General features: G+C 37.0%; 2 protein-coding genes across 2 annotated transcripts in view; one reads left to right on the top strand and one right to left on the bottom strand.

Annotated features, from left to right (window-relative positions):
* ulk3 (unc-51 like kinase 3) overlaps nucleotides 1-10055 on the bottom strand; it is a 14955-nt gene extending 4900 nt beyond the window's left edge. Inside the window, exons 1-12 of the mRNA XM_016552284.1 lie at nucleotides 9744-10055; nucleotides 9200-9340; nucleotides 8397-8517; nucleotides 8223-8318; nucleotides 6829-6972; nucleotides 6412-6494; nucleotides 4779-4884; nucleotides 4650-4690; nucleotides 4396-4498; nucleotides 4258-4322; nucleotides 4095-4173; nucleotides 526-566 (exon numbers count right to left, since the gene is read on the bottom strand). Of these exons, the coding sequence (XP_016407770.1) occupies nucleotides 526-566; nucleotides 4095-4173; nucleotides 4258-4322; nucleotides 4396-4498; nucleotides 4650-4690; nucleotides 4779-4884; nucleotides 6412-6494; nucleotides 6829-6972; nucleotides 8223-8318; nucleotides 8397-8517; nucleotides 9200-9340; nucleotides 9744-9842 (1119 nt within the window). The 5' untranslated portion in view covers nucleotides 9843-10055. The remainder of the gene's footprint in view (nucleotides 1-525; nucleotides 567-4094; nucleotides 4174-4257; nucleotides 4323-4395; nucleotides 4499-4649; nucleotides 4691-4778; nucleotides 4885-6411; nucleotides 6495-6828; nucleotides 6973-8222; nucleotides 8319-8396; nucleotides 8518-9199; nucleotides 9341-9743) is intronic.
* Nucleotides 10056-11012: 957 nt separating this feature from the next.
* tars3 (threonyl-tRNA synthetase 3) overlaps nucleotides 11013-23583 on the top strand; it is a 17718-nt gene continuing 5147 nt past the window's right edge. The window contains exons 1-15 of the mRNA XM_016552276.1: nucleotides 11013-11459; nucleotides 11989-12063; nucleotides 12254-12441; nucleotides 15150-15273; nucleotides 15356-15480; nucleotides 15557-15674; nucleotides 16988-17052; nucleotides 17133-17211; nucleotides 17513-17602; nucleotides 18046-18102; nucleotides 19415-19513; nucleotides 19626-19792; nucleotides 22236-22398; nucleotides 23148-23285; nucleotides 23373-23450. Coding sequence (XP_016407762.1) covers nucleotides 11082-11459; nucleotides 11989-12063; nucleotides 12254-12441; nucleotides 15150-15273; nucleotides 15356-15480; nucleotides 15557-15674; nucleotides 16988-17052; nucleotides 17133-17211; nucleotides 17513-17602; nucleotides 18046-18102; nucleotides 19415-19513; nucleotides 19626-19792; nucleotides 22236-22398; nucleotides 23148-23285; nucleotides 23373-23450 — 1944 coding nt within the window. The 5' untranslated portion in view covers nucleotides 11013-11081. The remainder of the gene's footprint in view (nucleotides 11460-11988; nucleotides 12064-12253; nucleotides 12442-15149; nucleotides 15274-15355; nucleotides 15481-15556; nucleotides 15675-16987; nucleotides 17053-17132; nucleotides 17212-17512; nucleotides 17603-18045; nucleotides 18103-19414; nucleotides 19514-19625; nucleotides 19793-22235; nucleotides 22399-23147; nucleotides 23286-23372; nucleotides 23451-23583) is intronic.

Here is a 23583-nt window from a genome sequence, read left to right as displayed (position 1 = left end):
TGTTGATAGCCTGTTTCTAGAATGATTATCATGTTGTTACCATTTTTAGCATGATTAGCATGTTTCTAGCATGATTAACAAGTTGCTTGCATGTTGTTAACATATTTCTAACATGATTATCATGTTGTTACCATTTTTAGCATGATTAGCATGTTTCTAGCATGATTAACAAGTTGCTTGCATGTTGTTAACATATTTCTAACATGATTATCATGTTTGTAACATGATTAGAAAGTTGTTAAAACTTTTTGCATGATCATCATGTTGCTAGTTCTAACCCTACCCCTATCCCATGATTAACATGTTGCTAACATGTTTCTAGCATGATTAGCATGTTGTTAGCATGTTTCTAGCATGAAAAAATGACATCAGCACCTTTAAAGCCTTGATATTGGAATGTGGTTTTTGTGCAGATTGCGTCTGATGCATGAGTCATGTGACAGCCGTTCATGAGCCCATAATGACATATGGAGCACTCAGGGTTTCATTCAGACGTCACAAGCACATAAATAGTGATCTTCTCACCTCGCTGTGGAGCAGCTCTCTGCGCCGGCCCTGAGATTCAGCTGCAGGAGACAGACAAACATATCAGCTCATAACAACACACACCACTGCGGACGGCTTCACTTTCCATACATATATACACACATGATAACACTGACGAATGCTGACTTCTGCTTTTAAACCTCCAGAGAGTAACTAGCGGGTTTTAGCACGTTGCTATGTAGTTGCTATGGTGTTCTGAGTGGAATTTAACATTATTCTATGCTGTTATGTTTTTTTGTGGGGGTTTTAGCACATTGCTATGTAGTTGCAAGAGCAATGAAAGTATTAAATAAAGTCTCTTCTTCAGTGTAAATCGGTGGGATTGTTTTTGTCCGTTTCTTTATCGGTAAAGTAACAGCACAACAGCTGAATATTTAGTGATCTGAACAAACCCTTATGCTTAACTTACCAATGAGCAGCAGAATAAACCGAGTAATCGAGAAATCAGAATCAGAATTAGCTTTATTCGCCAGGTGTGTGCAAACACACGAGGAATTTGTTGTGTTTTTTTTTTTTTAAGGTGCTCCTGGTACATACATACATATCTGACATGAGAACAGAAAAAAAACAAACAAAAAAAACATTTAAATAGTAAAAACTTAACAATAAATAATGTGTATGAATCTGGAACAGTAGATTTGTGCATGTACAGATTTGTGCATTATTTACTCTATATAGAACTGTATAAATAAAGAGATATGCATATGTATTTACATAATACTTGAGAAAGAGGCAATAATTAAGGATGTAGAATGAATTACGAAATGAATTACAGAACACAGGTAATGATTCATATGTTAGCTGTTTAAGCTGGAGATGGCATGGGGGAAAAAACTGTTTTTATGCCTAGATGTTCTAGTGCACAGAGATCTGTAGCGTCTGCCTGAAGGGAGAAGTGCAAACAGGTTGTGTCCGGGGTGAGAGGGGTCTTTGATGATGTTTCCTGCCCGTTTCTTCACTCTGGAGTTAATAAACTATTTTATATAGTTTACACTCACTTACACTTTTAATCCGTAATAGAGAGCGTGTCACACCTGCCTCAAGACCTTTTACCGTTTGCACTCCACTTGATGCACTTAAACAAACAGACAGTGCAAATCTATACTTATTTTCCACCTTACTTTATATTTTATTCAACCGTTTTAATCCGTTATGGAGTTCGCGTCCGGTACGTGGCACCAAAGCGTTGCGCCTGCCTCAAGATCTCTCACTAGTTACAGCCACTGGACACCGCGATTGATGCAGGTGATTTTTAATGTTATCTTGCCTTGGCTGTGGCGTGTTCTGCGACAGCTGCACCTAGATCTGACTGGTGAAGTGTCAAGTGGGGCAGGCAGAGTAAGTAAGAGTAGCAGCATTTTCTGTTTTGTCACATGCATCTATCGGATCGTAAACAGACTGAGAGATCTTGAGGCAGGTGCACACAGGCTATTAGATAGGAATAAGATATAGGCGGCAAATAGGTAAATACGTGTAGATTTGCACTGTCTGTTTGTTTAAGTGCATCAAGTGGAGTGCAAACGGTAAAAGGTCTTGAGGAAGGTGTGACACGCTCTCTATTACGGATTAAAAGTGTAAACAGTGAGAGATGCTGAGACAGGTGAAAAGCGTTTGGTTAATAGTGAATATTGACCTATTGTGCGTACCGTTGTGGCTCCGGAACGAATTATTATATTTCGTAATTACTTATTAAAATCATTATTGCTTAAAATTAATAAATAATAATAAATTAATTAAAAAAATAATCAAACCTGCTGACTTCGTAGAAACGAATTGTTAATTCGAATTATATTCGGAGCCCAACGTTGTTCTGTGTGTGTGATCTGATCGGCCAACAGTTCTAGCGCGGCGCTCACACGCGCGTCAGAAGGAATGTACACACTCACCAGAATAAACGAGGACAACTCCCGCGGTGAATAAAAAGGCTTACAGTTAATGAAGAGAGCTTCCAAATTTGGGCAGCACATCTTCTTTAAATGCTCCACAACCAGTCGTATTATCTCTTGCAGATGCCTGCGCTAACTGTTAAACAGTCTTGCACACTGAGCACTAAAGCAGCCTGGCGGCTGTTTTGATTAGGCCAGCGCTGGCATTAGCACCGTAACAGATCAACATCGGGTGCGTAACGGCCAAAAAACCCTGCAGTGAGGCGGGAATCCAGCAGAGTTCTGGGAGTGGAGAGGGTCTGGAGCTCTCGAGGAGTTTGAGAGATAACAGTTTTCATTTGGTTCAGTATTTAATAACTCTGAGAATGAAGAGAGCTGCTCTCAATGAGATCCAGATGGCAGCGAGATGATCGTACCACACACGCTGACCTGGCAACCACTCACCGCCACATCTGGATGCCTGACGTCCCTCCACCTCGCCGTCTTCTATAACGCTCATCAGATTATGAAGAACCACATTTTTAATTTTCAGGAAAAAATGTCAGTGATGTTTGTCCAATACTCACTCACCAGTGTGTACGGTACTGGGTGGTTGCTATGGTATTCTGTGTTGTTACTAGGTGGTTGCTAGGCTGTTTCTAGGGTGTTCTGAGTGTTTACACCTGTTGCTAAGCAGTTGCTAGGGTATTCTGATGGTTGCTAGACTGTTGCTTGGTGGTTGCTATGGTATTCTGTATTGTTACTATGTGGTTGCTAGGGTGTTCTGGATGGTTGCTAGGCTGTTGCTAGGTGGTTTCTAGGGTGTTCTGAGTATTTACACCTGTTGCTAAGCAATTGCTAGGGTATTCTGATGGTTGCTAGGCTGTTTCTCAGTGGTTGCTATCGTATTCTGTGTTGTTACTAGGTGGTTGCAAGGGTGTTCTGGATGGTTGCTAGGCTCTCACTAGGTGAGTGCTCTGAGTGTTTACACCTGTTGCTAAGCAGTTGCTAGGGTATTCTGATTGTTGCTAGGTGGTTTTTAGGATGTTCTGAGTGTTTACAAGCAGTTGTTATGGAATTCTGATGGTTACTAGGCTGTTGATCAGTGGTTGCTATGGTTTTCTGTGTTGTTACTAGGTGGTTGGTAGGGTGTTCTGAGTGTTTCCACACGTTGCTAAGCAGTTGCTAGGGTATTCTTATGGCTGCTAAGCTTTTGCTTGATGGTTGATATGTTATTCTGGGTTATTGGTAGGTGGTTGCTTGGCTATTGCTAGGTGGTTGCTATGGTATTCTGTGTTGTTACTAAGTGGTTGCTAGGGTGTTCTGAGTGTTTACACCCGTTGCTAAGCAGTTGCTTGGGTATTTGGGATATTGCTAGGCTGTTGCTCAGTGGTTGCTATGGTATTCTGGGTTATTACTGGGTGGTTGCGAGGGTGTTCTAGATGGTTGCTAGGCTGTTGCTAGGTGGTTGTTAGGGTGTTCTGAGTTTTCACACCCGTTGCTAAGCAGTTACTAGGGTATTTTGATGGTTGCTAGGCTGTTGCCTGGTGGTTGCTATGGTATTTTAAGTTGTTACTAGGTGGTTGCTAGGGTGTTCTTGATGGTTGCTAGGCTTCATATATAAAACTTACACCTGTGTTTTATAAATAATAATAATAATAGTTAATACAAATGAACATTTACCTGCTAGCGCCAGCAGCAGCTCGCCCAGACTCTGCTGGTATAAATCAAGCGTGTCATAGTCCTCCGCGCCGCTCTCCTCCTGCACACATCGCAACTCCATCACCCAACATGCAACACCGCAGCTCACATGACGCATATGCAAATGAGCCATCATAACCGTTACCTGGGCAACAGCAGTGGACGCCACTTCCAGGGCAGCCAGTAAACGCGGCTGATCTCTGGACATTTCTGTGAACAACGAAACACTTGAAAGTCAAAACAGGAGTTAGATATTAGAAATCAGTAATGCAGAACTGCCTACCTATTAATATGTTCCTGGTTGATTTTGCCTTCTCAAAAGTGATCTTGTTGTCCGATCTGACCAGCGCTTTGAGCTCCTCGGCACGAGAAACATACTGATTCACCTGAAAGAAAACAAATGAAGAGTCACATCTATTGTTCTCATTCATTGGATTAGCGTTATGAACTAACTTTATAATTGCTTCTTTTTCATTTAAGAGCCTCAGTTCCCACGGGTTTGGAACACCATGATAGTGAGTAAATGATTTTATTTACCTTTTGTCTCAGTGCTTCCTTCCTCTGTCTGTCCGTCTCATCTGAAAGTGCAGAGACAGAGATGATGAGAGTGAAGCGGAGCTCTGCGGACTCATGTAACACAGAGCGACTGAGACGTTTGTGTCTTACAGTGAATGGCAGGAACAAAGTGTTCGAGTGCACTACAGTAGAGAGATAACGCAGCCGATCGCTCTCCATCCTGGTCCTTCTGCACCGCCTGCAACACCAGCGCTTTCTAGAAGACAAATACAGTTCACACACTGCAAAACATGACTTTCTTACTTAGTATTTTTGTATTGTTTTTTTCAGTACAAATATCTAAACATTCTTAAATCAAAGTACATTCAAAATGAAGTGAGCTTAAGCTTAAAACCAGAAAAAAAATCTTGTTTTTCTTTTGAATTTAGTTTATATTTCTGACTTCGATGAAGGATAATTTTCTAGCTTTAAGCTTAAACTCACTTGATTTTGATAAATTTTTTTTAGAAAACAAGACTTAATATCTTCTTAATATGCTTCTCAGGTAAATGTATCTTGATTCAAGTCATTTTAGATATTTTTACTATTGGAAAACAATCATTTTTGTAGTGTATATCTGATGTTTGTCATAATTACACATGCATTTAGAGAAAAGTGCACACTTCAACAAATGGCTGGGTAAAAATAAAGATAAATTTTTTCATTAGTTGTGATTTTAACAATGCAACATTTCATTCTTAAAATTCCAAGACTAATGCCTTTTTAAGTGGATCCTTAAACGGTTTCACTCAAAAAATGCAATGCAAATGACTACAGACATTTATCTAAATCAGGATGGCTAATAATAATAATAAAATGCTACCTAAAATCTGAATTAAATACATATTTTATTAGAGTGTTCTGCTTTAAAAGATACTAGGAAACATTTTTACTCAAAAAGAACATTAATGAACATTTTGTAAAACCTGATTGAAAAATATTAGATTTTTTTTTTTAAATTATTTAAATTGTTTTAAAAAATGACTTTGTTCGTAAAAAAACAAAACAAACAATATTGTTAAATTCTAGTATACAATGCATTGAAGTATTGTTATTGACGCTATTTTAAAACTTATTATTCTTGAGTTTTAATATAGCCTTTGATGCTGATGTGGCGTAAAATGAAAAATAAATAAATAAAACTGAATTGAATCAAGAGCTTATGAATCAGAATCTAATTGAATGAGGAAATCAGTGGCAGAAACCAGCTCTAAAACAAACGAACAGACCCACGTGATCTAACTCTGCACTGAACGAGTGTTTGCGTGTTTGTAGAGCAGCATCTGTGTGACACATTTGCTGAAGTTTCGTCTGACACTGGAGACGAGCAGCGGCGGTTTTGCCACTTCAGGACTAAAATAAACATGTAAGAAGTGTTAGTTTCAGCTTTTGTCTTCTCCAGATGTTAACTGATGGACTGGAGTGCTGTGGATTACTTGTGGATTATTGTGATGTTTTTATCAGCTGTTTGGACTCTCATTCTGACGGCACCCATTCACTGCAGAGCAAGTGATGCAATGCTACATTTCTCCAAATCTGACGAAGAAACAAACTCATCCTAATCTCGGAAAGACTGAGAGTGAGAACATTTTCAGCTAATATTCATTTTTGGTGAACTATTCCTTTAAACAAAACATTAGATTTTGTAACATTTAATGATTTTGTCCAATGAAAATACCATTGATTATTATAACAAAACTCCTTTGTATAGCAGTGTGAACACGAGTGAGTCATTAATTCTCACCTCGATGGGTTTCTCACTGCGGATCTTCTCTTCTAGTTCAGCAAAAGAGCGAGAGGCGAAGGGAGCTCGTCCAAATAAAGCTTCTGCCCTCAAAAAGACACACAAACAGCCGGTCAAAACTTTGGAATAATAATGACACATGATCTTCAGAAATCATTCTAATATGCTGATGTGCTGCTCAAGAAACATTTATTATTATCATCAATGTTGAAAACAGTCGTGCTGCTGAATATGTTGCAAGACTTTCACAAATTAAGATATTTTGAAGAATGTTGGAGTTAACATAACACTGGACCCCACTGACTTTCATTATGTGGACAAAAATAGAAGGAACAAAGTCATACAGGTTTAGAACAACATGAGGGTGAGTAAATGATGAATTATTTCTTTAAATCTAGAGTTATTAGTGTGTCTCACCGTATAAGATGACCCCGACGGACCACAGATCCACTCGAGCGTCATAATGCCGTCTGCACACCATCTCTGGAGCCATGTAGAGCGGAGAGCCTCTCAGAGCCTGCTGCTCGTCCCATGGGCTCATGTACTGCGCAAAACCAAAATCTACACACAACCCATTAGTCACCTTATTATGAGATGCTGAGAAGTAAAATATCACATCAGACTCGTTCAAATGACGTCAGGCATGTGAACAAACCCCTGTGAACCTCTAGAAAACATTTATTGAGATAATAAAAAGTCTCAGATTAAAATTTAAATTAAGGTCTTAAATCAGAGCAGAAAGTCTTAAATAAATGTTGCATGCACTGTCTTGTTTTCCTGACTGTGTGTGTGTGTGTGTGTGTGTGTATCTACACATCCTTAAATCAAGATGCATTTACTGGAGATGCAAATTGAAGATATGAAGTCTTGTTATCTGGGAAACTGAACAAAATTAAATGTTATTTTTAGTTTATGCTTAAAGCAAGAACAAATATCGGTAACACTTTAGAATAGGGAACACTTATTCACTATTAACTACGACTTTTCCCTCAATAAATTCCTAATTTGCTGCGTGTTAATAGTTAGTAAGGTAGTTGTTAAATTTAGGTATTGGGTAGGATTAGGAATGTAGAATAAGGCATTAATATGTGCCTAACTAGTACTAATAAATGGCTAATATTCGAGACCCTAAAATAAAGTGTTACCCAAATATCTGTCATTGGGGAATGGAAACCTGTTTTCCCTTTGAATTAAGTTGATTTTTCTATGTTTTAACCATAAACTCACTTCATTTTGATCAAAACAAGACTACTATCATTTTGCTTCAAGTAAATGTATCTTGATTTAAGAATCTTTGGAAAACAAGACAAAAACAGATCAGAAGGTACAGTAAAAGTTATTTCCATATTCTTGTGGTTGAGGGCAGAGATATTTAAACCATAAACTTTTTTTGTGTGTAAAAGTAATTGAAAAGTAATGGAATCTTAAATTTACTTTCATAAAACTTGCAGAAACTTTTTAAACTTTTGAATTACATACATTATTAGTTGTGTTTAAATCGATCGTTACTACACTATAAGATAAAAACAGAAAAGGTAATGGAAATGTTCTGCCAGGATATTATCCGTTAAGTTTGCAGACAATTCCTTTAACCTTAAAACACAAAACAATGCAATGCATAAGTAAAACGCCTGTGAAAAATCATACCGGAAAATGTCTTCATTTGAATACAGGACATTAGACCTAATTTTTACGGACTTTTCTTCAAGTGTAGCACTAGTGCTGATAGTGATGTGCTGAAACCTGAAAGTTTAGATTCGTCCTGCAGTGTTCGAATGATTCCTCAAATCACGCGTGTTGTGAAGTTTCACCTGCGAGCTTCAGCACGTTTCCACTCAGCAGGATGTTCTGCGGTTTGAGGTCCAGATGAGAGATGTTCTTCTCATGGAGAAACTGAAGAGCGCATGCTGAAACACACACATTTCATCAGTATAGATCCTGTGGTGTGTGTGTGTGTGTGTGTGTGTGTGTGTCTGTGTGTGTACCGATCTGCTGTAGGCAGCGACGAGCGACACTTTCCGGAAGAATCCGGCAACTGCGGATAAAACGGGACAGATCTCCTCCTGAACACCATTCCAGAATCAGATAGATGTTATCACTGTCCCACTGACAGACAGAGGAACGCGGGGTAAGATGAGCCACAACATCGTTCATTTTTAATTTTCTTATTTTTATCTGAATAACATTTGAAAGATTTATTCAGTCAAAACAGTTTTGAGGTTAATTGATCTAATTGTGTGCCTCTGGAAAATAGCGACCTATGACATTATGTATTATGTTAAAAATAAAAGTTTTTAGTGACTATTTGTTAATGAGGGATTGGTGGACACATTAGAGTTTTTGGACTTGTGGAGTAAAAATTGTAGGCTTATTTTCTGGTAAAATAGTAAAAAGATAAAATTAGGCCCTTGGGGTAAGATGGGCCAGCAGAATTAGCATGTTATTATTTTTAAATTTAATACTTTTTGTAATTAATGGTATTCTTATTTAATATTTCCATAAATTAGATGTACATCTCAGACATCTTTGCTTTAATTAAAAACTATAGGCTAATTGAGTGAACTCATTAAAGCTGCATTCACAGTGTTGCTATTATGACATATCTTCAATTAAAAATGTAAATATTCATATGCCTGTATATAAGTCTAAGTATATAATTCTAGCTTTCAGATTCTGCTTTGTCTGTCATTGGTTATTCAATTATTCAACTAAATCTAAATACACTACAATTTAAAAGTAAATGCACATTGTTCTTAAAAGGCATGGGAATCTTTATTTGTGTTTGTACCTGGAAGTCTTTGAGCTGCACTATGTGAGGATGCCGGACTGTTTTCAGGATCTCAATCTCTGTCAGCAGGTTCTCCATTGAGCTTTTATTCAGACTTTTCTTGCTGACCACCTTCACAGCCACCGCCTCCCTGCTGTCAGTCTGAAACAATCAATCTGTCAATCAAAACCTGCAAATGATCTACACCAGTGGTTCCCAACACTGCTCCTTGAGGCACCCCAACACGTTTTGCATGTCTCCTTAATCAAACACACCTGATTCAGGTCATCATCTCATTAGTAGAGACTCCAAGACCTGAAGCTGGAGTGGCAGAGAAAGGAGACATGCCAAATGTGCAGTGTTGGGGTGCCTCAAGGACCAGTGTTGGGAACCACTGATCTACACAACCACCAATCAATGGAAGAAGAAAACGTTCAAATAAATAACACACAACCAGTCAATTAAAACAGTAAAGTAGTAGACGAACAAGAAAGTAAATAATCAATCAATCAACATAATATGCTTCTGGCTATTCATCAATAATCAGATATCAACAATCACTCGCCTTTCTGAAAGCTTTATAAACTGTCGCATATGTGCCGCTTCCCAGTTTCTCGGTGAGAATAAAGTCTTTGAGCTTCGGCGGAGCGAAACCCGCAGCCATTCCGAACCGAACATCAATCAATCAATCGATAATCGATAATATTTACAGCATAATCACGAGCACAGCGCTTTCTCCTGCCCTGATCAGAGCCATTCAAGCGTGCGATTCAACCACGGGCTGCTTACTTTATCAATGACAGTCGTATATTACGTACTTAATGATCATATAATATTATACATTTCATAAACGTGTTTACAGATGAAGCGCTGCGGTCTGTTTACTTCCGCGCAGTGACGTCATCGCCGCTGTCACGACGCAGCGGGATCTAGCGCGCGTCACTGACGTCACCTGCCGGCCGGATTGGGTACTGCAACTCCATTTACTTTACTTTACATTTATGCATTTAGCAGACGCTTTTATCCAAAGCGACTTACAGTGCATTCAGGCTATACATTTTTTTTTTTTTTACCAGTATGTAAAATGGGGTCAAAATGAATTAATAAGCGTGATATGGATTAATTCGTGCACGTATACACAAAATAAAATGAATCACTGAAGCTTATGCTCTGTGCACTATTGTTTGTAAACGTTTGACAGCTTTTGGTCAGTGTTGACAAGATTAGGCTGTTATATGTACTTGTGTGTTATTTTTTTCACAGGAGAGATGACTGTAAATGACTGAAGTGTATTTCTGATCTCATGTGTCACGCTGTTGTTATAAATAGCGTCATGTGAAGCTGGTCGGCAGGTGGCGCTGCGCGACGCGTCAGATTATATATTAATAGAATAGAACGCGTAGAACGGACAGCGGCATCAACGCTAGGGTGTGAAAATGGGCGGGGCGTTGCCTCTGATTGGTCGGATGCAAATGTGTTTGCATAATTTATTTTTATTTTTCACTGTATTTTAAAATGAATGACTAGTAAAGTCTATTTCTATCATTATTTAGGTGTAAATTATTGTTTTGTTACTTTATGTGTCAGTTATATTTGATAGTGTAGACTTTTTATTTAATCATTATGTATTTTTCTCGTTAATGTGCTACTATTATTATTTTATTTAGCCTCTTTCGACCCTCGGCGGCTCAACACCACAGGTACACATATCAGCTAACCAGCTCGACCTCATCTTTACACGCAATTAAAAAACAGGCTGAAAAACCTTTATAAAACACACATATATCAAAGGAGATTCGTCTGTCCGGGCCACCGAGCGCCTCCTGCAGGAATGATCGGATCTATTATTTCCGGTCACATTCCGCTGTTCTCGGTTCGGATCCCGTCAGCTGTGAGGCTGAAGATGGCGGAGCGCATGGCTGCACGTTTGTCCGCTCAGGAGGAGCAGATCGAGGCGTTGAGTCGTGAGATCCTCCGCCTGCGGGACGGACTGACCGGCGGGTTCGACTTCAGCACCCTGGCCAGCGGCCCGAGCCTGGACGCGCTGCGCGCCGAGAACGAGAAGCTCCAGTACCGGCTGCTGCACCTCAGCCGGAGCCTCCGAGCCGAGCAGGAGCTGGAGGAGCACAGCCACAACCAGAACCAGAGGATGAGCGAACCAGATCAGAACCAGAACCAGAAGCAGAGGACGAGCGAACCAGATCAGAACCAGAACCAGAGGACAAACACACAGAAGAGCCAGAGCAAGCCTGAAGAACCAAAGGAGAAGAGCCGTCCAAAGGTCTATCTATCTATCTATCTATCTGAATTTCTATCTATCTATCTATCTGAATTTCTATCTATCTATCTATCTATCTTTCTGACTTTCTGAATATCTATCTATCTTTCTGAATATCTATCTATCTATCTTTCTGAATATCTATCTATCATCTGCATTTCTTTCTATCTATCTGCATTTCTATCTATATCTATCTATCTATCTATCTGTCTATCTATCTATCTATCGTCTTAAAACTTTTTAGTTAAAAGCATGTAGGTAAATGAGAATATGAACATACTGTTTCAATTACATTAAGTCTTTCCAGCAAAAAAAAATAATTGTATGCTTTGTTCCTCTTTTGTAAGTAAGTTGCTTTGGACAAAAGCATTTGCTAAATGCATAAATGTAAATGTTTAAATTTTGTTGTATGAACTTAAATTCATGTCATTTTGCCAATTAGAAAAAAAATAAATAAGCATGAATGTGCTGTTCATTAATACACAAGCAATATTGCATAATGTTTGATAGTGTTTGTTTTTGTGTGTTTCAGCAGAATGCTGCTCCGTCTCGATCCAGTGCATCAGATGTTCAAGAGAAAAACAAGAAGGAGAAAGTGAAGGCAGAGGTGCACTAATACACACACACACACACACACACACACGTGGTCAGTGTGATTGCTGTGTCATTGCATCAGCATCATTCATGTGGCGTTTAACAGCTCAGCTGCTCTCAGAGCTCATATTAGACCGTATACTGACCACATCACCCCCCCCTCTCTCTCTCTTTCTCTATCTGTCTCTCATGCACCGGAGCAGCTGAACCCGTGGCCTGCATTCGTCTCTGGTCGTTTGCAGCTTTATGAGCGGCTGAAGAAGGAGAGCGATGCTCTTCTGGTGGAGCGGGCGGCCGGCGGTCACTCCATCAGCGTCCAGCTGCCTGACGGACAGACGCTGAAGGCCACAGCCTGGGTCAGCAGCCCGTATCAGCTGGCCTGTGCCATCAGGTAAGAGCATTTACTCCTCATTCATGTTAAATACGAAAGAAACTGAAATCTGACACAAGATGATGCATTTGAGGAGCTCTATTGACACTTTCCATGAATAGGGTACAAATTGGTCCAATTCAGTGTTGTTCAGAATGAGATATTATTATAGGTTCAATATTTTGAATGAGTTGTTATTTTTAGGGCCCGAGCCCCTAGGGGGCTCCTCCTAGGCTTTTCATCCAATCGCCACCAAACTCGGTCAACATGATCTCAAGACATGGGGGATGCAAAATTGCGAAGGGATTTTTGATATCTCGAATGGTTTGGCCGTGGCAAGGCGACAAATTTATGGCGAGAAATTAGAAAAAGGAAGTGTCTAATAACTTTTGCACACATTGTCTGATTTTGATCAAACTTCAGCAGTTTGTTCATTGTATGAGGCCGATCACATAGATGTGACTATTATGAGTCAAAGTTATAGCGCCACCAACTGGCAGCATGAAGTGTCTCTTTTAAAAAATGCTTTGATCTCACATGCTTATTTTTACCCGATTTGCTTCAAACTTCATCAGAATAATGTGAAAACACTTGAGATGTAAAACTACGAAGGGATTCTTGATATCTAAATACTGTTGCCATGGCAACGTGTCAAACTTGAATATTCTTAACAGGTGTTTTTAAGGCACTTAACATGCAGAGTTTCATGAAACTCGACACACACATCAGTATTCATGATAGTTAGACACATGGGTGTCGCTAGGCCATTTTTGTAGTCACAAAATGACTTCTCAGACCCCCTAAAATTTTGCAATTAGCTCCATAAACTGTACACGAATTCGTGATCGCCTCAGTCCCCTTTAAATTTCATAATAAAAACGGCTCCTCGGCTCCTCCCCGTCTTTCAGGGCGTTCTTTTTCAATCCGCAGACCGCGGCGGCACAGAGCGAGAAACAGAGGACAAGGTGTGTTTATCAAAAGATTTCATCTGTGCAGTTCTTTGTCATAAATCCAGTTTACAAAATATCATGGGGGAGCAATAATCGGTTCCCCATCTACTGTAGCCTGTTTTCACTGCGTTCACCCCTCATCACACCACAGCTGTTTCCTCCAGTGAAAATGAAGCACATATGAACACATACTTTATAAAACGATCATGTTGCCATTTTCATTTGAAAATGTAACTTTCAATATAATACATATTCCAGTGCATGTGGCAAAGAGGTTTGCATTCTTGAGCTAAGGAAAGAGGGTTGTACTAGAAATGCAAACAGTAAAATTTGTTTAGTATACGACCCCTATTAATCAAACATTTCTTATTTTATTTATATATATAAATTATAATATATAATTTATAATAATATATATTTTTTTGTATTATTATTAGGCTATTATTATTATCATATCCTCACTGGGGGCTGAGCCCCCCTAAAATGAAAATCCTAGAATTGCCCCAGGTTAGACACTGACAAAAGCTCATAAATGGGCGTGGAGCAGGTGCTCTATAGGGCCACCTTTTGACAAAAGTGGGGGGTTTCTTTTTCCTACAGACACCAAACTCAGTACATATATTGTTTTCATCAAGCCGGACAATTTTCTAATTTACAGTCATTAGCTACGACCAACAGGAAGTCGGCTATTTTGGTTTGAATGTGGATTTTTGGAAAATTCAGGCTGTGCGTTATTGCATACTCCTCCTAGGAGAATCATGCAGTTCACACCAAACTTTGTCAACATGATGCCAAGATACTGAAGATGCTAAATTGTGAACGGGTTTTGGATATCTTGAACGGTGTTGCCATGGCGAATTATTAAAATAACAGTAAAAAAAAGGAAACAGTAAGTTTCTTGTATCTTTAAAGTGCATTATCCAAACTCTTCTAAACTTTTTTACATATAGAGAACAAGTCATTCTGACAGATTACAAGCAGATGAAGGCTGTAATACTAAGGTTGTCCACCAGATGGAGTCATAGGATAAGAAATCTTTTAAGCCTAATCCTCTTTCTGCTCAGTTTGCATTAGTTTGACAAATAAATACATAAAATAAGTTGATGTGTATTGTACTGGTAATATAGTTTTATATAATTATTTCACAAATGCTTATAAGATCATTGAAATGGATGGGTTAAATGCAGAGCACAAATTCCGAGTATGGGACACCACACTTGGCTACACGTCACGTCAAAATAATACACTATGCATCAATATCGCTTCCCTTTGTTTCACTTTCATATTCATACTTTTGGATTTTTTTTAATTTCATTTATTTTATTTGAAGTAATGGAAATGTTTTTTATTCTTTTAGTTTTAGTTAACTATAATAACCCTGCCCCTCCCCCCAAATTTTTTTTATACATTATTATTTAAAAAAATAGATCTATCACTAATATTTTAAAATGTATTTCTTTATTTAGATCTGTACATCTGTCACTATTTAGTAGTTTCATATTTACATTTGGCAGATGCTTTTATTCAAAGCGACATGCATTGCATTAATTATCAGTTCATGCATTACCTGGAAATTAAACCCATGACTTTGACTTTGCTATTGTCATACTCTAATGTTTTGCAACACAAGCCTTACTATTTTGTTTTTTTTAACCATTTTGTGGAAAGGTTTTACACATCTTTCTATCTCTTAACATTCACAGCCTTAAAAATGACTTAAATGTTCTGCAGCATATGTCAGTGTTGTTGATGTTTTTTTGTTTGTTTGTGTGTGTGTAGTCAGGCTCTGGCGGACAGTTGTGTGATCGCGCGTGTGAACGGAGAGCTGTGGGATCTGGACCGGCCGCTGGAGACCGACTGCAGTCTGGAGCTGCTGCGCTTCGCCCACGAGGACGCGCAGGCCGTCGGTTACTCACCACACTTCCATATTTGACTGCTGAAGGTATATCTGAATGTACATGAACAGATGTTGTTGTGTGTCTCAGGTTTACTGGCACTCCAGCGCTCACATCCTCGGCGAGGCCATGGAGCAGTTCTACGGCGGATGCCTGTGCTACGGGCCGCCCATCGAGAACGGCTTCTACTACGACATGTTCCTGGACGGACAGAAGTGAGTGGAGGTGTTCGACGTCCGTCTGATCTGAGCAGAGCTTCTGTAGCTCAGCGTATCTGCTGTTTGTTCACAGAGGAGTGTCCAGCACAGAGTTTGGAGATCTGGAGAACATCTGCAGGAGCATCATGAAGGACAAGCAACCCTTTGAGAGACTGGAGATCAGTAAGGAGACGCTGCTTGAGATGTTTAAGGTGAGGAATCGCTCCGTTTGCGTTAATAGTTATTTCATCACATCAACAGTCTTCACTACAACCCGCCAAAAATAAAAGCTTGGTTTAAATTGAAGAAATTATTACAGAAATATATTACTGTTGTACAGTAAACTGTACTTCTCAAAGTAATAATAAAAATATAATTTATTAAAACATTATTTAGGAAATACCACAATTTTTCGTTCTCGTTTTAATTTAAAAAGTTTTTTTTTTGTAAAAGCTTTTTCTAACCCTAACCCTAAATAATATAAAGTCCTTCTACTTAAAAATCGCACATTTATTTCAGTGTGTTGCTTGCGGTTTCTTTATAATTAATTGTGCAATTTACTAGCAATTTCTGAGTGAAACTATTTCTACACTACAATTGTTACATTTTCATTTGATTACCACCATGTTTGATAATTTTGTATTAAATCATAAAACAAAGAATGTAGAATTTCTAGAAAAAAATTAAACACATTTCATAGGGCCCTATTATTGATACAATTTTAATAAATTATTAAAAATAAAAATTAAAAGCTTTATTAATTCTATTGATTAGATATGCTTTTTGGTTATTAAAATTAAATTAAACCATTAAAATGGAATCCAGAAAATTAAAATAATAATAATAATTTCATAGGGCCCTATTATTGTTACAATTTTAATAAATTATAAAAAATTAAAAGCTTTATTCATTCTATTGATTAGATATGCTTTTTGGTTATTAAAATTTAATTAAACCATTAAAATGGAATCCTGGAAAAAAAATTAATAATTTGAGAAAAAATAAAACGCATTTCATAGGGCCTATTATTGTTACAATTTTAATAAATTATTAAAAATGTAAATGATTCATTTAAAAAGTTTTATAAATTCTGTTGATTAGATATGCTTTTTGGTTAATTGAATCATTAAAACAGAATCCAGAAAAATAAAAATGAGGAAAAAATTAATTTGGGAAAGAATAAAGCACATTTCATAGGGAACTATTATTGTTACAATTTTAATAAATTATTGAAAATTAAATGTAATTAAACCATTAAAACGGAATCCAGAAAAATAAAAACGGAAAACATATAATTTGGGGAAAAATGAAACACAAACCGTACATTTACAACCATTTTTTTATGATGTTCTTGTTCGAAAAACCATATTTAAGACTGCATATGAATATGATATTTATTTAGTACCATGGTATATATTACGTTAAATCATAGTACCACGGTATTGTCATCTGATCAACCTGGTCGCAGTGTTTTTCTATGGACGCTGAGAAAATGAAATGAAAACATTTGCTTTTATTTTTCTAGTACAACAAGTTCAAGTGTCGGATCCTGAATGAGAAGGTTTCCACTCCCACCACCACCGTCTACAGGTAACGCAGGACGTCTGCTTTCTCCGTACGGATGCTATAAAGCCTCTTTCCGTCATGAATTCATATTCTTCCTCTGGTAGATGCGGCCCGTTGATCGATCTGTGCCGCGGGCCGCATGTACGACACACCGGCAAAATCAAAGCGCTCAAGATCTATAAGGTACTCAGACACCTTTAGATCACTCTTACAGGTTTTGATATGATCTTAAACAACGCTTATACTTCTGTTTTTATCAGCACTAGCACGTTGGTCTTGATTGATGTAAAATAAATGGGTCAAAGACGTTAAGATATCCGGGGAAAAACAACAACAATTTAAAGTAGTATTACACTTATTGTTTTTATGCTTAAACCCTTATTTGTCTTTGACCCAAATGCAAGTACAGATGCTTTAGAGCTGCAGTTCTGCAATAAAATGGCTTTATAGTGTGATATTAATGTGATATTGTGATGTTGTTCAGAATTCATCCACGTACTGGGAAGGCCGTTCGGACATGGAGACGCTCCAGCGAATCTACGGGATTTCTTTTCCTGACGGCAAAATGCTGAAAGTAATTAGTCTTTTAATATGTCATTGATTGATTTTTGTTGTAAATGTGCCTGACGAGATTGTTACACTGAATGACATTTTAGTGGGCGTCTTCTGTAAATCAGGGGAAAATGTATTATTTTTATTTTTTGATCGGAAAACCAAAAACAAAATTGCAATTAAATTAAACGGAAAACTTTTTACATTTTTTGGGGAAAACAACAACAATTTAAAGTAGTATTACACTTATTGTTTTTATGCTTAAACTCTTATTTGTCTTTGACCCAAATGCAAGTACAGATGCTTTAGAGCTGCAGTTCTGCAATAAAATGGCTTTATAGTGTGATATTAATGTGATATTGTGATGTTGTTCAGAATTCATCCACGTACTGGGAAGGCCGTTCGGACATGGAGACGCTCCAGCGAATCTACGGGATTTCTTTTCCTGACGGCAAAATGCTGAAGGAATGGGAACGTTTCCAGGAAGAGGCTAAAAACAGAGACCATCGCAAGATCGGGAAGGTGTGTGAGAGTCAGAGCTGGAATAAATGATTCCCTCTGGTTTATACTGATCCAAGTCACGGATTCCCAAACTCTGTCATCAGCTGAACCCCTTTGAGCTCAAATATTTACTTGAAGTCATTCTGAGATTAATTTAAGTCAATATATTTCAGTAATTTAACAACACGTTCACATGTTCCGGTTCTGTGATGTCGGATAATGGTCATATGACAAGCAGATAAACACGTGAAATATTTAATCTGGTTTTAAAATAAAGTGTTTTATTTTCATTGTTTTATTTAAAAATTCTTTATTTTAATTTGACATTTTTAGGATTTTAATTAATTGTTAGTAAGTGTTCTATTTTTATTTTATTTTAAAACATTTGTGTCTTTTTTTATGACTTAATTAATTATTAATGTTTTATTTTTATTTTAAAATATTTTAATGTCATTTTATGACTTAATAATTAATTATTTGATAATTATTAATTATTTTTGATAAAATTATTGATTCCAATAAAAGTTTTTTTATATATATTGATGAAAATTATTTAGATTTTTATGATTTAATTAGATTTATTAGTATTTTATTAAAAAATATTTATTAGAAATTGTTTTATTTTAAAATTATTTGTCTGACATTTTTATGACTTAATTATTAGTAAGTGTTTTATTTTAAAAAATATTTATTTTAATTTTACATTTTTATGATTTAATTAATATTAGTGTTTTATTTTGATTGTTTTATGTTATAATTATTTATTGTAATTGACATGTTTATGATTTAATTAATTATTAGCTTTTCAATTATTCGCTTCCATAGACCCTTGTATCATGGAGTGCAGTTTTAAAAAGAAATGCAAAATGAATTTTGTTCGGAAAATGCAAAAATGTAGTTCATTTTCATAATGTTGATTTCAGAATGAGCTGTTCAAATTTTTTCATCTTGAACGGCTTTTTAAAAAATATTTCCGTGTGACGTGCGTCTCTTAATGTGTTTCTCGGCTCCTGTGAGGATCAGTTGGTGTCCGTCTTGTTCTGTTCAGCTGAAAGCTCCTAATTACACAAAACTAACGGCTTTCGCTTTTTATCCCTCTTTACTTGAGTTCTCTTACCTCATTAAAATCTTCTATACTGCATATAACAGCCGTGCCATATGGTTTATAGTGCATTATCTTGTACTGTACTTACTGTGGTTGTTTTAAATTGGAGCCAGTTTGTCCAATCAGACGTGTCTCTTCACCTCCCGTGGAGCGACGCATGTCACTTCCTCCTCTTGTGTGACTGAAGGAGCTTGTTAAGATCTCGCTCTCTCGTGGTGTGATTTGCAGGATCAAGAACTTTTCTTCTTCCACGATCTGAGTCCAGGAAGCTGCTTCTTTCTGCCGCGAGGAGCTTATATCTACAACACATTGACGGAGTTCATCAGGGTACGTCAGCATACGAGCTCACACTAAAGCACAGTCAAACGCTGAATCCCACAGAGCCGTTCATGTGTGAGTGTGTGAGTGTGTGTGTGTGTGTGTGTGTGTGTGTGTGCAGGAGGAATACAGCAGACGTGGCTTTCAGGAGGTGGCGTCTCCAAACATCTATAACAGCAAACTGTGGGAGACGTCGGGTCACTGGCAGCATTACAGTGAAAACATGTTCTCCTTCCCCGTTGAGCAGGATGTTTTCGCTCTGAAGCCCATGAACTGCCCCGGACACTGGTAAACCACAACTCTATGCTGGACTAGATTTAATCTCTAAAGGCAGGACACTACAGGTGAACAGGGTGAAAATGTTAACTAATAGAGCTCACCATATTTCCCCAGTTGATTAATAACAGTACATTAAGACAGAGTTTTCTGAAATCTTATGTTTAAATATGATGCATTATCTAGTTAAATATGCATTCATTCGCATCTAGACATTGGATAAAGCCAGATTGAAAACTCCTGTTTGATTTGGTTGCCATATTAGAGTTAAAGGTTTTTCCAGAGTGGATTTTGGATTTCACTTTTATCACTCCAGAAATCAGAAAATGCTATCAAGAGATAGATAAAAACGCATTTTCACCATGTTTTTAGGAAAAACATATTGTATAAATCTGTGTGATGAATATATAAACAAACCCCTCAGTAAAAACCTTCAGAAAATAAAGGGGAATATAACACTAAATTTTGGTGTGTGTAAGTGCTGCTGAAGTGGAGAAAAAACTTTTAAAGGTAGGAATTGCAATTAAAAATCTACATACGCTAATAGATAAAGTGCAATAATAAAACCAAGTGAATTATGTATGAACAAACCCCTCTGTAAAAACCTTCAGAATATAGAGAGGAATAAATCTCTAAGTTTTGGTGTTTGTAAGTGCTGCTGAAGTGGAGAAACAAACTCGCAGCCTTTAAAGATACGCCTTTTTGCCATGTTTTTACGGATAAAATGTTGTATAAATCATTGTGAATGATATATGAACAAACCCCTCAGTAAAAGCCTTCAGAATATAGAGAGGAATAAAACTGTAAAGTTTAGTGAATGTAAGTGTTGCTGTAGTGGAGAAAAAACTTTTAAAGATAAGAATTGCAATTAAAAATCTACATACGCGAATAGATAAAGTGCAATAATAAAACCAAGTGAATTATGTATGAACAAACCCCTCAGTAAAAGCCTTCAGAATATAGAGAGGAATAAATCTCTAAGTTTTGGTGTTTGTAAGTGCTGCTGAAGTGGACAAACAAACTCACAGCCTTTAAAGATATGCATTTTCGCCATGTTTTTAGGGATAAAATGTTGTATAAATCATTGTGAATGATATATGAACAAACCCCTCAGTAAAAGCCTTCAGAATATAGAGAGGAATAAATCTCTAAGTTTTGGTGTTTGTAAGTGCTGCTGAAGTGGACAAACAAACTCACAGCCTTTAAAGATATGCATTTTCGCCATGTTTTTAGGGATAAAATGTTGTATAAATCAGTGTGAATGCTTTATGAACAAACCCCTCAGTAAAAACCTTCAGAATATAGAGAGGAATAAATCTCTAAGTTTTGGTGTTTGTAAGTGCTGCTGAAGTGGAGAAACAAACTCACAGCCTTTACATATATGCATTTTCGCCTTGTTTTTAGGAATAAGATGTTGTATAAATCATTGTGAATGATATATGAACAAACCCCTCAGTAAAAGCCTTCAGAATATAGAGAGGAATAAATCTCTAAGTTTTGATGTTTGTAAGTGCTGCTGAAGTGGAGAGACAAACTCACAGCCTTTAAAGATATGCGTTTTCGCCATGTTTTTAGGGATAAAATGTTGTATAAATCAGTGTGAATGCTTTATGAACAAACCCCTCAGTAAAAACCTTCAGAATATAGGGAGGAATAAATCTCTAAGTTTTGGTGTATGCAAGTGCTGCTGAAGTGGAGAAAAAACTTTTAAAGCTATGAATTCGCAAATAGATAAACTGCAATAAAACAAACACTCAAAAGTGTATTTTGGATGTTTTTTTCCCCCCACTAATCTGAATGAAGACATGTTATGGAAGCAAAATAGACAAAAATTTCAAAATTGACCAGTGCATGAAAAAACACTGGGTTTCCTGTAGTGTCATGCCTTGAAGACAAAAATGGATGCTATGAAATCATATATTGACAATAAATGGTCGGCACCATTTTTTCTTTACAGTGCAATATAGCATAATATGCTGTCTGATTATCAAACATATCACTTAATTGGTACAATTCTTGGTTGAACTGATTGTTGAAGCAGTCTGGATCAAACTCAGTCTGAATCAGGGCTCAAATGACTCATTGAATCACAAGTTATAATGTCCGACTGAAGCTGAAAATCATTGAAAATTTACTTTTTGAAAAAATGATTAAAATACAAGATTACTGACAAACTGTAGATAAAGATACATATTTTGTTGTATTAAAAAAATGTTGAAAATTATATATTGATTATATATTGAAAATACAATATTATATATTGTATTAAAATAAGTTGCATTGGATATTATTTAGTATATTATTTAGCAGTGTTTTGTAGTATCACCGTAGTTTGGGTGTTTACTGACTGACTAATATTCTCTCTCTGCTCATGCAATATTCTTGTTTTTAATCTATTGTTATCTATCTGCTTGTTTATGTCCTTCATCTCTCCTCCTCTTTCTCTGTCTGTCAGTCTGATGTTCGGTCATCGGCCGCGCTCCTGGCGTGAGCTTCCTCTCAGATTGGCTGATTTCGGCGTGTTGCATCGTAACGAGCTCTCAGGGACGCTGACGGGCCTCACGAGAGTCCGGCGCTTCCAGCAGGACGACGCTCATATTTTCTGCACTATGGATCAGGTGCAGCGCTCCTTTAGTATCTTTGAGATGCTAAAATATTTTGAATTAGGTTAATTTTTATTTATAGAACGGATAGTTCCGGTCCTTGATTCTGATTGGCTGAGCCGCGTTCGAAGCTGTTGTAAATGACTCTACAAAGTAACATACACCTTTGTTTACATTTGTGTGTTGCTTGGCAACCACTTTGTTGCAACCACAACTGTTTCTGAGGAACTACATTGTTTGGTGGAAGAATACTGTTTTTATTAATATCATTACACTTTATTTGCTCTGTTTTATTTTGTGAAACCTTACTACGTATATGGAATAACCATTTTATAAAAGCAATAAGCCCCGTGAAGCTGTGGTTTACAGTGAATTTATAACAGCTAAGGGGGTTTTCTAAACTTAGCTGTTTTTAAATTCACTGTAAACCACGGCTTCTTGGGGCTTATTGCTTTAATTCACTTTTTTCATTTAAATTTTAGTAAAAGTTTACTAATTTTTAAATAAAATTTATTGTGAGCTTTTGTCATTTTTATTTATTTATTTATTTTTTTTAAATATGTCAATTTAGTTTTTATGAATTTTATTTCAGTTTTAGTTTTAGTACATGAATTTTCAACTAAATGAAATTAATTTTTAAAAAAAAGCTTGATCTACTCCACCGCGAATCGCACAATTACCTGTAATGCCTTTAATGAAGACCTCAACAGCTGATTTAGATCTTTAAAGAGACGGAACCTAATTGTTTGCTCGTTGTGTTTCAGATCGAGTCGGAGATGAAGGGCTGTCTGGATGTCTTGCGCTGCGTCTACGATGTCTTCGGCTTCTCCTTCCAGCTGCATCTCTCCACGCGTCCGGAGAAGTTTCTGGGCGATATTGCTGTGTGGAATCAAGCCGAGAAGGTTCCAGAATAGCATTTTTCCTGCTGTCTTTAACATTTGAGCTGTTTGTTTTTGTGCAGTATTAACTGAGTTTTTATTATTTCATAGCAACTGGAGAACAGCCTGAATGAGTTCGGAGAGCCGTGGAAGCTCAATCCAGGAGACGGGGCTTTTTATGGACCAAAGGTCAGAAATCCTTCAGACTTATATTCTCTTCATAAATCAAAAATCATTTTCGTTAATTGAAATAAAGCTGAAATAAAATCTAATATAATTATAATATTATATTATATGATTATAATATATATTTAATATTAAT

Source organism: Sinocyclocheilus rhinocerous, unplaced genomic scaffold, assembly GCF_001515625.1.
Source record: "Sinocyclocheilus rhinocerous isolate Xijiao unplaced genomic scaffold, SAMN03320098_v1.1 scaffold3689, whole genome shotgun sequence".
In the NCBI taxonomy this organism is placed as follows: Eukaryota; Metazoa; Chordata; class Actinopteri; order Cypriniformes; family Cyprinidae; genus Sinocyclocheilus; species Sinocyclocheilus rhinocerous.
The sequence above is the reverse complement of the archived record's forward strand: the minus strand, read 5'-3'. Positions and strand labels throughout refer to the sequence as shown.